Consider the following 13,673-nt stretch of genomic DNA (forward strand, 5'->3'; position numbering starts at 1 on the left):
TTGTGGGTTAGATATTAGAGAATCAATCTAATTTCGTATGCATATTTTCACAGGTCAGAGCAAGCAACTTGTCAGCAACTCTAATGGAACTGAGAATCTGGGAGTAGAAGAATATTTTGATTTGATGAATATTTTTGTAACTTTCTGAAATTGTCAGAAATCCCAGACTAAGACATAAAAGTCGGGGAATATGGTGGTATTAGTTAGGAAGTAAATGTAATTTAAGGAATTGCATGTGCTCCTGCTTAGCTAGAACTGTGGACACAGACTACCATGTAGGATATGTAAGAAAATCAGTGTTCTTGTAATGCAATTCTAATACGACTCCTTTGGTTGCTAATCTGTTGATTTTCCTTTCACATTGGAAAATGGATATCATGAAGTCTAAAATCCACATTTTAAGTGCTGTATTTTGCTAATGCAGAAGCAAATGATATCATTACTGCTTTAGAGAAAATGCTTCCTTTAATGTAGGGCTGTTCTAGTATTTGGGAAACATTAGGTATATGTGAGAAAGAGATGTAAATGAAGGCATTATAATCAGCAAATTGAAATGTTAATGCCATGTCCTTTTTTTGTTGTTTGTATTCTTCCTGTGTGTTAACCTGTCTTCAAGAGAATAAACATTGAGATTCTTAAGTGAACTAGCTTAACCAAAGAGGAGTGGAAGAACATATCATAATTTGTACAAATGACACTTGGTTTTGCCAGGTTTTTGGTTTAGAAATAATATTTTAATTTATAAGCCAAATTCTAATTGGCATAATTTTTGTATATAAATGCAGCTTTTAAATTTCAAAAGCAATGAAGCTATTAATTTATTTGCAATTAAGATAAATGTAACTTTTGACAGATATATTGAACAGAGTCAACTTCAGCTCACCACGAAGGGGGATACAGAATGGTGCACCCAGTAGAGGTACTTTATTGTCCTAATATGGTAATTACAAAAAAAATCCACAACACTTATGAAACATTTGACTGCAGAATTACATAAAGCTCACTTTGGCATCCTTTGCAACAGGTGCAGTCACTACATTCAAGTCTGAGAGTCAGCATTACGAGCCGTCTGCCTCCAGCCCCAGAGCCGTGCCTGCCCCATCAGTCTTTCAGACTGTGCCCAGACCTGCCACCAGCTCGGTGGCACTTCAGCCATTGGCTGGAGCAGTGAATGTTTCAGGAACTTCACAACCACTGCAGAGACCAGTTGCTGGATGTTTGTCAACACAGCAGGTGCCTGGGTCAAGTTCTGGAATAGCACAGCCTGTTAGCAGACCTGTAACCATTCCAGTGACGACACAGCCGGTATCAAGAAATATTACAGTTCCTGTAGTGGCTCAGCCTGTGTCCAGGCCAGAGACTCCTGCTACAGCACAGCCTGTAATACTCAATCAGGTACATCTTTATTCATTTAAAATGTAAAAGATATGGTACTTTTGAAAAAATTAATCAGTTCTGTTTATTCCAGGTTAGACTGACATGCTTTAGAAAGTAATGTATCCCATCCTTATCTGGGATATCCAGTGCAGATTCTGTGGTCTCCTAAAGCTTCTGCTGTTTGTTGAAGTTTGGCTTTTTTTATTTTTTTTGCTTGCTGGATATGTTTAGTTATATGTTTATACTGGGGAGATGTATCCATGCCATCAAAATACCCAAACTGTGATCTTGTTGAAAATTAAAATATTGGTAGGACATAAAACCAAAGAAACTACAGACTAGTAAGAGATGCAGTGTTTGTGTGTTGCTGTTGTATTGGTCACATTTCAAATGTGAATGATGTGCACAGGGCTCTGCACTCAGAGTCTGCCACAGGTTTATCCCCTGAGCATTAGTCGTGCTTGAGCTGGGGCCTGCAGGCTGAGGTGCTTTGCTGTCCTTTCACTGGCTCTTCTGGAACTGTTGTGACTACAGTGACACCTTCCCTATTGTGACTGCAGCTCCTGTAGCTGTTACTCTTAGGAAGTACAGCACAGAAATTCAGTAACTATTTCCTCAGCTACTCCTGAACATCTATTTTTAATTTGGTTAGAGTGGATTAGGTGACTTACCAGAAGAAAGAGTGGCTCTTTATTAAGGTCCCGAAGGGTCTTCATTTAAGGAGATGTGCAATAAAAGGCAGGATGGGGGAGCAACATCTTCCTTTTTGTTCTAGTATTTAGGAGTCCTAAACAGATTATGATACCTGTTTATGGACTTGTGCTCCTTTAGATTTCTTTCCATTAAGTTTGGTTTACATGGTGGTAGTTTAAGCTGTGGTAACTTGTGCAGGGATGCTTTCAAATAAGTAGCACAATTGTGAATGGGAAGCAGTTTATGAGCTTCGTTTTTTTTTTTTCCCAGCAAAATGTATTTTGGCCTTTGTCTCATGGATTTGCTGATGACAAGGTCTCTGTATTATGTATTGGATGGCTTTTAAAATTTGTTGATTTTTTTATTTTAGGAAGATAGCCCTGCTTTAGTCAATTTTTTGTTTCACAGTACAGCTTGATGAAGTGTAACCATTTGAATTATTGCAGCGTTGAAATTGCCAATACTTTTCCATTTCTACCTTACTGTTGGTTTGAGAAGCTTCTACTTGATACAAGATTGCACTTCTTTTGAGTTCTGTTTTTTTGATCTTTTGAAATGCAGCAAAATGTTATGCAGGAGTAACAAGCAAATGCCCAAGTTTAGGTTGAAGGAAGAAAGTATTTGGTTTTTTTGAAAAACAATCAAGTATAATTTGAAGCATCATCAGACTTTTTGGAACAAAAACCTTTACAGCTAGCAATTCAAACAGATTAGTGATGTTTAATTAAATGGTCTTTCCCAGGTCTTACAATTGTTTTTACTATTCTGAATACACAGCTATAAAACTGACAAGCACTGATGAGAATTGCAACCTTATTAAAATGTCAAAAGAAGCTATTTTGCAGAGATTGTAATGAACTTGATTTTCAGCTGAGTATTTTTTTAAGTCATCATGTGTTTTTAAAATAAACCCTTTGAAGCCTGCAAGTAAAAAAAAAAAAAAATTAAACCTCAATTTTTTTCCCCTCTTGAAAATATCTGATCAGGATTATATTATGGATTCTCCGCCAGATGCACCAGATAGTACATCTGGCATTCTGTTTGGTGTGAGACAGAACTCGGGGGTTCCACAGTACCAGACTGGGCCAGCAGTGAATGTAACAGGTGGGTATAACTGAAGTAGTGGATAAGAGAAACAACCAACCTAATGTCATTTAACTCTAGTGCAGATCTGTGGGTTATAACTTTAAATAAGATTTCTAGAATATAGTATAACTACTTTTTTTCTTCCCCCTGTACATAACCCTGTATAATGTTTAATGAAATAAACTTTGGAGTCTCGTGTTGTCAGACTTTGCTTTTCAGTGCATCAGGCTGACTATAAAATCAACTGATGTCTTCTTATAATGCTCATTTAGATGGGAAAAAGCATTGCCAGATCCACTGTATCTTTATTGATAGGCAAAGGTTTGTTTTCAGTATACTCATCACTCTTTGGCCTGTGGAAATAGGAAAAGACTGTTAGCAAAAGAGGGGCTGTGAACAGCACCTGAAGAACTGAGTCTGGATGGGTTCCCTGTAATGATGATCTTGGTTTTCTGACTGCTATATGCAAGAGTTGGAGTAGATGGGATCAAAAGGATGCTTCCTGAAAAGGAGGGGAAGGGAGAGAGTATGTAATTTGACAACAAAACCCTTTTTTTTCAACTCCACCCACTTGGAGGAACGAGAAGTTGCTGTGCCCCAAAGATCTGTCATGTGGAGTTGACTGGAGTGCATCCATGAATCCATAGCTCCAGATTAAAGGGAGGTATTGGTGCAGGACACTGCTCTAAGAGGCCTGAAGCAATTTGCCTTTCCTGTGCCTATTCTGGCATCACAGTACATTTGGTGTTTTTATTCTAGGTTACTATTTGTGATGTCTTTTTCTATCATTTATAAGATCAGGCCCAGCCAGCATGGATGCACAGAGCAGCATTAAGGTGTTTTCAGTGGTGGTGTGGGTTCAGAAACCTATCAGCAAGGTGGTGCTGCAGCCAGTGTACTTTGCTCCTTTTTTGCCATCATGCATGTGGTACACAGGAATATTGTGTGTATGAGCACAGCCAACTCCTGAGTAATAGCTACTGAAGTGTTCACTAATAGCACAAAGTGACCAAGGTGGCCAAAAAATAATTGTTTGGTTACTGCTTTTCCCTGCTGTCCTGAGTACTCAGAGTCCCTGTGACCTGCTGTGTAGAGTATTTGACCAACTGGCCTAGAATGTGGTTAATTCAAGGAATTCTGGTGTCCACACTCCAGCTGAGAGACGCACTTTCGTGAGAAGAAGTGTCAATCTGATCTATACCAGCAAGATATTAAATAATACTTGGAGATGGTGTGAATAGTTTTCAAAATAGGCCTGGTTTATTTTTTACGTGAACAAACAAAAGAACTAAAATGCAAACCTGTGTATTATTATAGTTCTTCTGAAAGAGAATTTACTAGTCAAAGACTACTCACCTTTATAAATATGTAAGAGTCTTCAAAATTTTTATCACATATGTGTTAGGCTTTTAAAATTGGAATTATGAACAGTATTTTTAACATAAAAATAGTCCTTGTTTGCAAATAGGGTTTTCTGCAGTCAAATAAAATACTTCACTGGAGATCCTTGTAACCTCAGTCAGACCTTGTGTCTTTTCCCTAGCCCCCATTGCAGAGCTACACATAGTTTAATTCCCAGCAGCAGCAGCAGATGCTGCTGTAGGTTGATGGCTGGGTGCTCCAATAGCCTCAGGTGATACAGATGAATGCTAAGGCCATACCAGCTCTATGGAAGCCTTTGCTGAGCAGGACTTGTGTCCATGTAAGCAGCTCATGTACTGAACATGGTGAGTGTAAGTAAATTAAACCCCCTAGGAAGCAGTAGCATCTAATTATTAACCTGATCATTTTGCGAATGAATGAACCTTAGGCAAACAATGCATAGAGCAAGACATTTGAGCTTAATATGTTTATTTATATCAAAGAGAAGGAAAGGTGTACTACAAAGGAGAATGTTAGGATGTTTGGGTATCTGTATATTGAGTGAGTTATGTTTTCCCATGTTTGAGGCGCAGTGTGGCAAATTCTCCAAGATGTTCATCAGCATTCCCTGCTGGGATTCTGCCCATGTGCATTGAATGGGGAGATTCTCCAGACTGTTGGCCAAGTTTAGATAGTTCCCACTGAGTAAACAGAGCTATGGGTGCCAGAGAGCTATTTTGTTTCTTCTCTGATGTGTGAAAAATTGCTTGTGACACAAAGTATCTCTACTTGATGAGCTTCTTGTTACACCCTGAGAAATCATTGGAGCAGCTATGTCATTGTAGGGGGGGATATACCAGAATGTCCTTAGCTTAGATCATTGTGTCCAGAACTGAAGCCTTTGACATATTTTATTATAGTCTTAAGACTGTTGGCAGTCTGTCATTGTGAGAGGTTTACAAGACCTGTGCTGGCACTTCAGACTCCTTGGTTTGTAGCTGTGTCTTTCAGGTCTACTTGAGGACTGATCTCTGCATTGAGTTCATATCATCCAGGGTAATCTTACCGTGACAGAAACATGGATTTCTGACCAGATGGAGCTGAGTGTTTATAGGCATGTTAATCAGCCACTGAACCTCCCAGTTTCAAAGTTGTTGGTGGATTTTTTTGTTGGGTGGTGTTTTGGGGTTTTTTTTTGGTGGGGTTTCTTGGTTGAGTTTTTTGTGGATTTGTTAGGTTTTGTTGTTGGTGGTGGTTTTTGTTTTGGTTTTTTGTTTGTTTGTTTTTTGTTTTGTTATGGGTTTTTCTGTTTTGTTGGTTCTTTGGGTTTTTTTTGTTTGTTCTTTTTTACTGATTTTCTTCAGAAGAAATACTGCAAACTGTAAGCACATGTATGATGTTCTTTCAGTAGAAGAGAGCAGATAGATGTGCTGTGGTTGGTCATTAGAAGTTACAACGCTCATTTCATTTTGCATGCAAACTGACATTTACAGAGGTATATAAGAAACTAAAACAGCATTAACGTAGAACCAGAAAGAAAGGAGAGGTGTTTTCCATCAGAAGCACAGAGCTTGTTCCAGATAGCAGGCATTGCACAAACCAGCTGCTTAGCTTAGCTTCATTACTGTGAACGCACCTTGTCTCACATTAGAGTGGGTCAAGATGTGAAAAGTAGGCCAAATGAATTCAGGTGGCCACAGTGTGATTTACTGGGGTCAGAGGTGGGTCTGTATCTCTTGAATTTACCCTTTCCTGCTTCACTGGCCTGGTCTTCAGTCTGAGTTGGGTATTTTCATAACTTCAGTATGGCATATTAGTTTAGGAAAATATTTAAACAGCTTTCTGTGGACTCTAAATTGCAGTCACCACTAATGTGTTCTAATTACTATGGGGAAAAAAAAATGAGGTTCTTTAAAGTACTCTAAGCCTAAATAAGAGTGGTTTTCTATCTAAACCTCCTATTCTGAAGGTGACAGTGGAACTCCAAAGCAGGCCAAGCTTATTGAGGTCAGTGCTAGAAGCAACTTGAATGTTTCACCTACAGCTAACTGTCCAACAGTTTTTTCTTTACAGCATAAGAACAGTTTGAAGCCAGTTGCACAGGCACAAAATGGATCTTCAAACAGTAGGAAGTTGGAATGATCTAGCTGGCAGTCCTGCATCTGTGTCATGGAAAAAGCTGACACATCTGTAGTGTTTCAGTTGGTCAGTGTTTTAAATGCTCTTAAGGCAGTGTAAGTAAGTAACTGTTCTTATGCTGTGAAAATAAAATAACTATTCTATGCAAGGGTTTATATACCTTTACAAATTAATTTACCTGAGGTTATTACCTATTCAAATTTTAGACCTTTATTGTTTAGAAGGTAGGTTAGATTTCTGTAGAGCAGTAATTAGTCATTCAGAGACAGATGATAAAAATAAATGCCCCTGACCTCATTCTCTTAGTTGATTTTCTATGTCAAAGAAGGGAGTAGGGGGTTGAAACTTCAAAACACAACCAATCAGAAAATCAAAATTGAAAGAATTCTTGACTTAATTCTATGATTGCTGAATTTATGAACTAATTCTGATTAGATGAAGGAAAAAATCCTTTTAGCAATGCCAGGCAAGGCAGTAACAAATTAGATTGTGGAATCCCTATCCTTGGAGATACTCAGAAGTTGACTGAACTCTTATGCTCTCAGCATAAGATTAGACTTGCTTTGACTGGGAAGTTACAGAAAACCACCTCCAAAAGTCCAACCTAAATTATTTTGTGATTCTGTACTTTGTCTAATTATCGCAAAGTATATTTTACAGTTTTCCCCCCTTTTTTTTCCCCAGCAGTGTTTCTGATATAGTTTGAAATAGTAGTGGATGGGGAGAAGGTCTATTTGAAAGAAACAATGTTATTGGAAAGATTTTTCTTTCCCTGGAAGAAGAGAGCTGGTCCAGCTGTTTCAGAATATTAACTATTAGGTGTATTTTTGTCCTGAGCCAAAAGGTGCTTTCTAGTGATTGCAATACGCCAGGATTTATTATTGACTTTTGAGACATTTCCAAGACATCTTGTTTCCTATAATGTTAAAATGATTGTTTGGAATAATTTCAGATTTGAGTTTTTTGCATTTCTTATTTAGAGCTTGTTTGCTCTTTCCAGCTACCAGAAGGACGTGGCTATAACATGAACATTTCAGCAAAAAAATTCCTCCACTCTCTTTCAGGTGAAATAGATATTGTGCTGCAGCATATCATAAAAAAAGATAACTAAAGGATCTTGCTAAATTCGGTAGAAAAAGAAGTAGATCATATTCACTGAGAACCTTATTTTGCTGAGTTTGTCTCTAAGCTTCCCCATGCTGGCATAGCAATTTCTAGTCTGTCACAGCATCCAGCACTGAAGCACTGCAGAACACAAGGTTTTGCTGCAGAACTGGTTTTCTTCATCTCAGTTTGCACTTAGCTGTGATGTGTCCAAATGTTTTACCAACTGTAAGAGTGAAGTCTTGCAGCTCTGTTTGTGGTACATCTTTTACATGGCCATCCACTCGTGAAGGACTTTTGGTTAGCAATGGTTCTTAGCAAAACTGTTATCTTAAGGAAAATTACTGTTTATTTATGGTCTAGGCAGGACTATTGTGATGTAAAAATGTGAAACACTATTGCATGGTCATCTCTTACCTCATACACTTATTCATTCCCTTGTATATATGTTTTTGTTTTTATTACATCTTTTCATAGTCCTGGCAGGGAGCAGTTGACTCTACTGTTGAGATGATGTTTCCTGTGTTTAGCTTCTAAACTGCTTACTTAGTATGGAGTTCTCCAAATCTGTGAATGACTTGAGAATGCAAGAGAATTTCATCTGAAAAAGTAGCTCTTGCTCTGATGTTTTTTGACAGTTTGGAGAAAACTCAAAGCTTAGTTTATTCATTGAAGTTTACTGCAAAGCTTTAATATCTCTTTTGCTCAAAAGGTATTAATTATGTTGACAAGAGAAGCATTATTTCCTTTAATTACAGGGAGTAATTATTAATTTAGAGGATTTATTCTCTAGGTTCTCCAAAGACACCTTTGTTAACAGAAATAATGCATTTGAATAAGCCAAGATTGCAACAAATCTCCAGAGATAAATAGCCTCATCATTGAGGACCAAATGGTGAAATTCCTTTCCAAACCAATAGGGTTTTATCTGAACCCTGTTGTGATGATGATCAGGTTGTGGCACAAAACAGGCTTTACGTGTTCATTTGAAAAGTTTGTGAAATAAAACCATCAAAAATCCATCCTATCCAGGATGGGCTGGGCTGGTAGTGCACAGAAGAAATGCTTTCTCCCTGTCACGCTGCCTTCATCTCCTCATGTGTTTTTTCCTTGTTTGCTGATAAGATTTTGTAAAATCTATTTATCAGTCTATGTCAAACAGAGCAAACTCCAAGTCAGTTTGGGAAAAAGGAAGAATAGTTAAAAGATGCTTGTGAAGTCTTTTTTATGGTTACTACAGCTTCATTGATGGTAATAGTTTACATTTGAAATAGCATATTTTACTAGAATACTGCCACTACTACTAAATTGAGTATTCTGCTTGTGAATTCTGAGTCTTTATATGTTTTAAATTTTACAGGGACAAATGCTGCATCCAGTACCATTAAAAATGGAGGACCTTTTCCACGAGCTTGTCCAAAATGTAATATACATTTCAATCTTATGGATCCTCTAAAAAATCACATGAAGGTAAAATATTTTGGGGCTGATAAGCATTAGAACAAACTTTGTGGGCTTCTCCTTGATTATGGAAGAGTGCCATGGTTTGATAGGAAGCTAGTTTGGCTTCTGACTGCTATCAAGCAGAACCAAATGCTCAAAGTCCTGCAGTCATGGAGAGCAAGACAGGAGCAGGGGAGCTCCAAATCTTGCTACTTTTTGCCTCATGTTTCCAATGTGCTGAAGGGGTCTGTGAGAATAGGCAGCCAGGTGACCCACATCTGTATAAGATTGCAGCTGACACAAAGATGACAATGTAAACTTACTGTTTTATCTTGATGTACCACTTGGTACAGCAAGATAAAAATACTTGATACTTAATAGATAAAAAAGTTTTTAAGCTGTGAGGAGGAATTTCATTTGTAGTTCATACTCAAACACTGCAGTAAGCAGAACTCTCAGAAACTCAGCATCACTTAATTTGATTGTGAAACTACTTACTACTGTTTCTAGAAACATTGTTTCCTGGAAAATATTTATCATTTGGCAAAGATCCTCACAATTCTCAGGCATATGTATTTCATTTCAGGGACAGAGAAATGGCTTTGCAGTCTGTATACAACGTGAATATCCAAAACAAAAAGGAGTATCAGACTACTGTATAAGACGAATTTGTGAGGATCTGAGTTACTGTTCTCACAGATGGTTCTGATTTACAGGGTTACAATACCCTGTAATTGCTGTCTCCTTCGGTTCTGAAACATAATTAAGAAATACAGATAGGAGTGGAAAAAACCCCAAGGGTTTTAACTTTTTCTAATCATTATTTGTACAGAATAGCTTTTGCACTGAGTACATCAACTGAATGAAGGAACCCTTGAAGAAGTGTGTTTACTTAGGATACTGAGTTACAGTTCCACAGCAGGAAATTGCTCCTTACTAGTAGGCTTATGGAAAGTAGTCCTGCATGGTAAGAACCATTATTTAGCAGGAGAAAAATTTGTCCTCTGAAACATTCTAGTTTTGTTGGAAACTTCATAGCATCTTCTTTATGGAGTATGCTGTACTTTTTAAGTGATAAGTTTCATGAAATGGCTCTTGGGCTAAGCGTTTTTTACGTATACTTCAACATAAAGAAGCTTGAACAATGTCTATGATGTGACTCAGAATTCTGAATTTTTTAGCAATGCTGGAAAGAACTTTTGAAGGTTTCAACATACATTCTTCCCTAAGAAATAAAGGACAAAACTTCCCATTAAGTTCTCAATAAACTTATGCTTGTCTGCAAAATACTTTCATGAAAGCTGCTTTTTTCTTTCATTTTATTAAATGTAAATGAAATAGATTTTTTTTTGCAAGAATAAGGCAACAGTAGTATTGTTTTCTTGATTAAATTTATCTTACTTGAACCTATGAGAATCTTCTTCAGTTTTATAGTAAATAGTGTTTTATTACTTAAACACTAGTTAAACACTGTTCAGAATTGAATATTACTAAGTGTGTCAGTGTGTCAGAGAATTAAGCTTTGCATCTCTCATTAGTGCCTTTGGTTTTTAAAATGCTGTTGTCATTGATGCAGTTTGTGAGACTGATACCATGGTTTCTGTGTCTCATCTCTTCTCCCTGTTTGCATCCAGTATTGCTGTCCAGATATGGTAAATAACTTTTTCTCAGAAATGGTCAAAACAGAATGTGTGAGCACAAGCAAGACCATGGAATCTGAGAAAGGAAAGCTGATTATGTTAGTTAATGACTTTTATTATGGGAAGGATGAAGGTGACCTCCAGCAGGTACAACAGGAGCAGAAGACTCATACGACATTTAAATGCATCAGTTGTCTCAAAGTTCTTAAAAATAACATAAGGTATTTGAGCTCATTTCCTTAATTATTTATTAATCACAGTCCATAGTTGTCTCATGTATTAAAATTTTGTGTTTCTGGAGTAGAGTTCCTTTCATACTGAAAACTGATAATATTGGGTGACTAAACAGAAATTGAATTAATTTTTACTTTGCATGTATGACCATAACTTGAAACTTTTTACAGATTAGAGTATGAATTTTAGTGGTGTCTAACATAAACAAGATAGGGTTTTGATAAGAGCAGTTGTAGGACTTTGGGGTTAGAAAGGGCAACACAAAGGATTTTACAGTTTGCCATCTGGATTGATGGCAGTATTGGTAGATGCGAGCATTAATTCCCTTTAGGGACACACAATGACTAATAGTCAGTAGTTCACTTATGTAACATCTGTTATTTTGTTGGAGTAATTTTACTTCCAAATGCTGATAAAACCCCAGTAAGCTGTTTTAGTAGGTAGACAAGTTTGTGTCATCGTTCCTTTGGAAGTTAAGGTCACTGAACTTTTTCACATGCACTCTTCAAGGGAAGCTGAAGTAGCAGAATGTAAAATTGAAAAATGGACTATTGTTTCAAAGGGCACAGTCTGCAAGTTAAAACGAGCAGGTTTATGCTAACATTAGACACATATTATTGAAAAAAACAAGTTTTCTGTAATTAAAACAGTGACATTTGCTATTAATCATTAAATAGGCACTATTTTATACTCAGCATTATATTGTAAGCAATTGGTGCTGTGGTGCCTATGTGTTCCACAGCAAATCATTAAAAATGTACAAGCTTTTTTTTTTAATTTCTGTAGCATTGACTTTAACCATATTAATTTTGACTGTAACCTTGTAGCTTTATTCCGTAGTTCTATAACTTAAGAATTTTTATTCCATTATTATTTTGCACCTTTATTTATAGTGGACAAAATAAATACGTCTTACCATCCTAATTAAAGTATAACTTTTTTGACTTAAGTTCAGAAGAGCAGAAAGTGATTCATCATGGTATTCCCCTGCTTTCTTTAAAAGATTTGTGGTTGGACATACCATTGCAATAATTTCTGTTAAGGCATTGTGCAGTAACAGTGTCAGGTTTCTTTTGTCTGCTTAGAAAACTGGAGAGACTCAGTTGGCTTTTTCTGGTTTTCTTGTTTCTGTTTTTTAAGCAACTGCATGATAGTACGAGCTTGAGTTCAAGGGACTATTCTCCTTGCTTATTTGATTTTTTTCCAATTCCAAGGTCTTCATTCCTTTTGTGAGTGTGACTTATGTTTAATTCCTCTGGCTGTACTGAAATAAATTGCATTCAAAACAGGAATTTTGGAAGTTGAACTGTAGTGGGTTTGCAGGTAACTTGTCCTTGTGCTGCTCCACCAGTAACAGTGATCTGCTGGTCCTGCCATGAATGCCTGGACTTCTCAGCCAGAATAGGTTCAGACAGATGGACAGATTAATGAGGAAAAGCTGGTAACTTAAATAGTACCATACCAGTTTCTCCCACTCTTAATGTTGGCTGCACAGTGGCGTTTTTGATAACTGTCCTTCATAATTCAAGGTCAGGCCTAAATGCTTTAGACAAGGAACGTTCCTGGAACTCCTGCCACATAATGCTGTCATGTCCAAATTGCAGATACATTTTTGCTACTTAATACTTTTCAGCTGAGCTCAAGTTACATGTGTTTCAGAATGGGGCTTTGAGATTGCTGGTGTGAGTAAAGTGTGAACAGTTGATGTGCTCTTGTTGTCTTTACTTATTTCCCTATATTTCAAGGCAAGAATTTTGTCTCAGCAAACATGAGAAATGTAATAGATGTAGTCTTAGAACATGTTTTAGATTTAACGTGTGTTCCTTAAAGTCAAGATTTCTAGTCAACTTTAGGTTTGTTGCCTGTTTTTTTGAGGAAACACTTACTACTTAATTTTTTTATTTATTCAGAAGCTCTACAGAGTAAAATTTCTAAAGAATCCTGTACATCTTGCATATGATATGTAGAAGGAATATTCAAATGTAGTTTTTTGCACCTGTTCACTATAATTTAAAGGTTTATGAACCACATGAAACATCACTTGGAGCTTGAGAAGCAGAGCAATGAAAGCTGGGAAAGCCACACCACGTGCCAGCACTGTTACCGACAGTTCCCCACGCCGTTCCAGCTGCAGTGCCACATCGAGAGTACACACACGCCTTACGAGTCATCCAGTGAGTTGAATTTTCTTCTAAGACCAAATTTTTAGAAATTTCCCAATTTTTATTTTCTGGATTGTAATTTCAGAATAAATCTATTGTACTTGGATAACAATAATCTTGAGATTTAATATGAAAAAAAACCAGAAACCGAGCACTTCTTTTTTTTTTGAGAGCTATATATATATATATATCAAAAACTATTTTAAAGAGCCTTTGAGTTTTTTTCCTTACATTTTTTGTTTATTTATTTATTTTTAATTGAAAGCTTTACTTTAAGACCTGATGTTTAAGGCCCTTGCCTTCCTGGCTTTCTGAAACTGTACAGGGAATTTCTTCTAAAGAGTAGAATAATCATTAGATTTCTTCACCTTTAATGATATATACATTTAATGTATGTGTGTATATATTTATATATATGTATTATAATTTATGT

The 13,673-nt window shown here is 36.8% G+C and overlaps 1 protein-coding gene across 4 annotated transcripts in view; it reads left to right on the plus strand.

Annotated features, from left to right (window-relative positions):
- ZNF280D (zinc finger protein 280D) overlaps positions 1-13,673 on the plus strand; it is a 40,054-nt gene that overhangs the window by 7,913 nt on the left and 18,468 nt on the right. For 3 of the 4 annotated variants that reach the window (XR_004980874.2, XM_054516219.1, XM_036389362.2), the window contains 6 exons: positions 854-919; positions 1,025-1,395; positions 3,057-3,174; positions 9,122-9,231; positions 10,839-11,065; positions 13,095-13,252. Coding sequence is in view for 3 of the 4 variants with exons in the window: in XM_054516219.1 (XP_054372194.1) it covers positions 854-919; positions 1,025-1,395; positions 3,057-3,174; positions 9,122-9,231; positions 10,839-11,065; positions 13,095-13,252 (1,050 nt within the window). In the remaining variant the exon portion in view is untranslated. The remainder of the gene's footprint in view (positions 1-853; positions 920-1,024; positions 1,396-3,056; positions 3,175-9,121; positions 9,232-10,838; positions 11,066-13,094; positions 13,253-13,673) is intronic. The other variant, XM_036389365.2, reaches the window with a different exon arrangement.

Source organism: Molothrus ater, chromosome 13, assembly GCF_012460135.2.
Source record: "Molothrus ater isolate BHLD 08-10-18 breed brown headed cowbird chromosome 13, BPBGC_Mater_1.1, whole genome shotgun sequence".
Classification (NCBI taxonomy): domain Eukaryota; kingdom Metazoa; phylum Chordata; class Aves; order Passeriformes; family Icteridae; genus Molothrus; species Molothrus ater.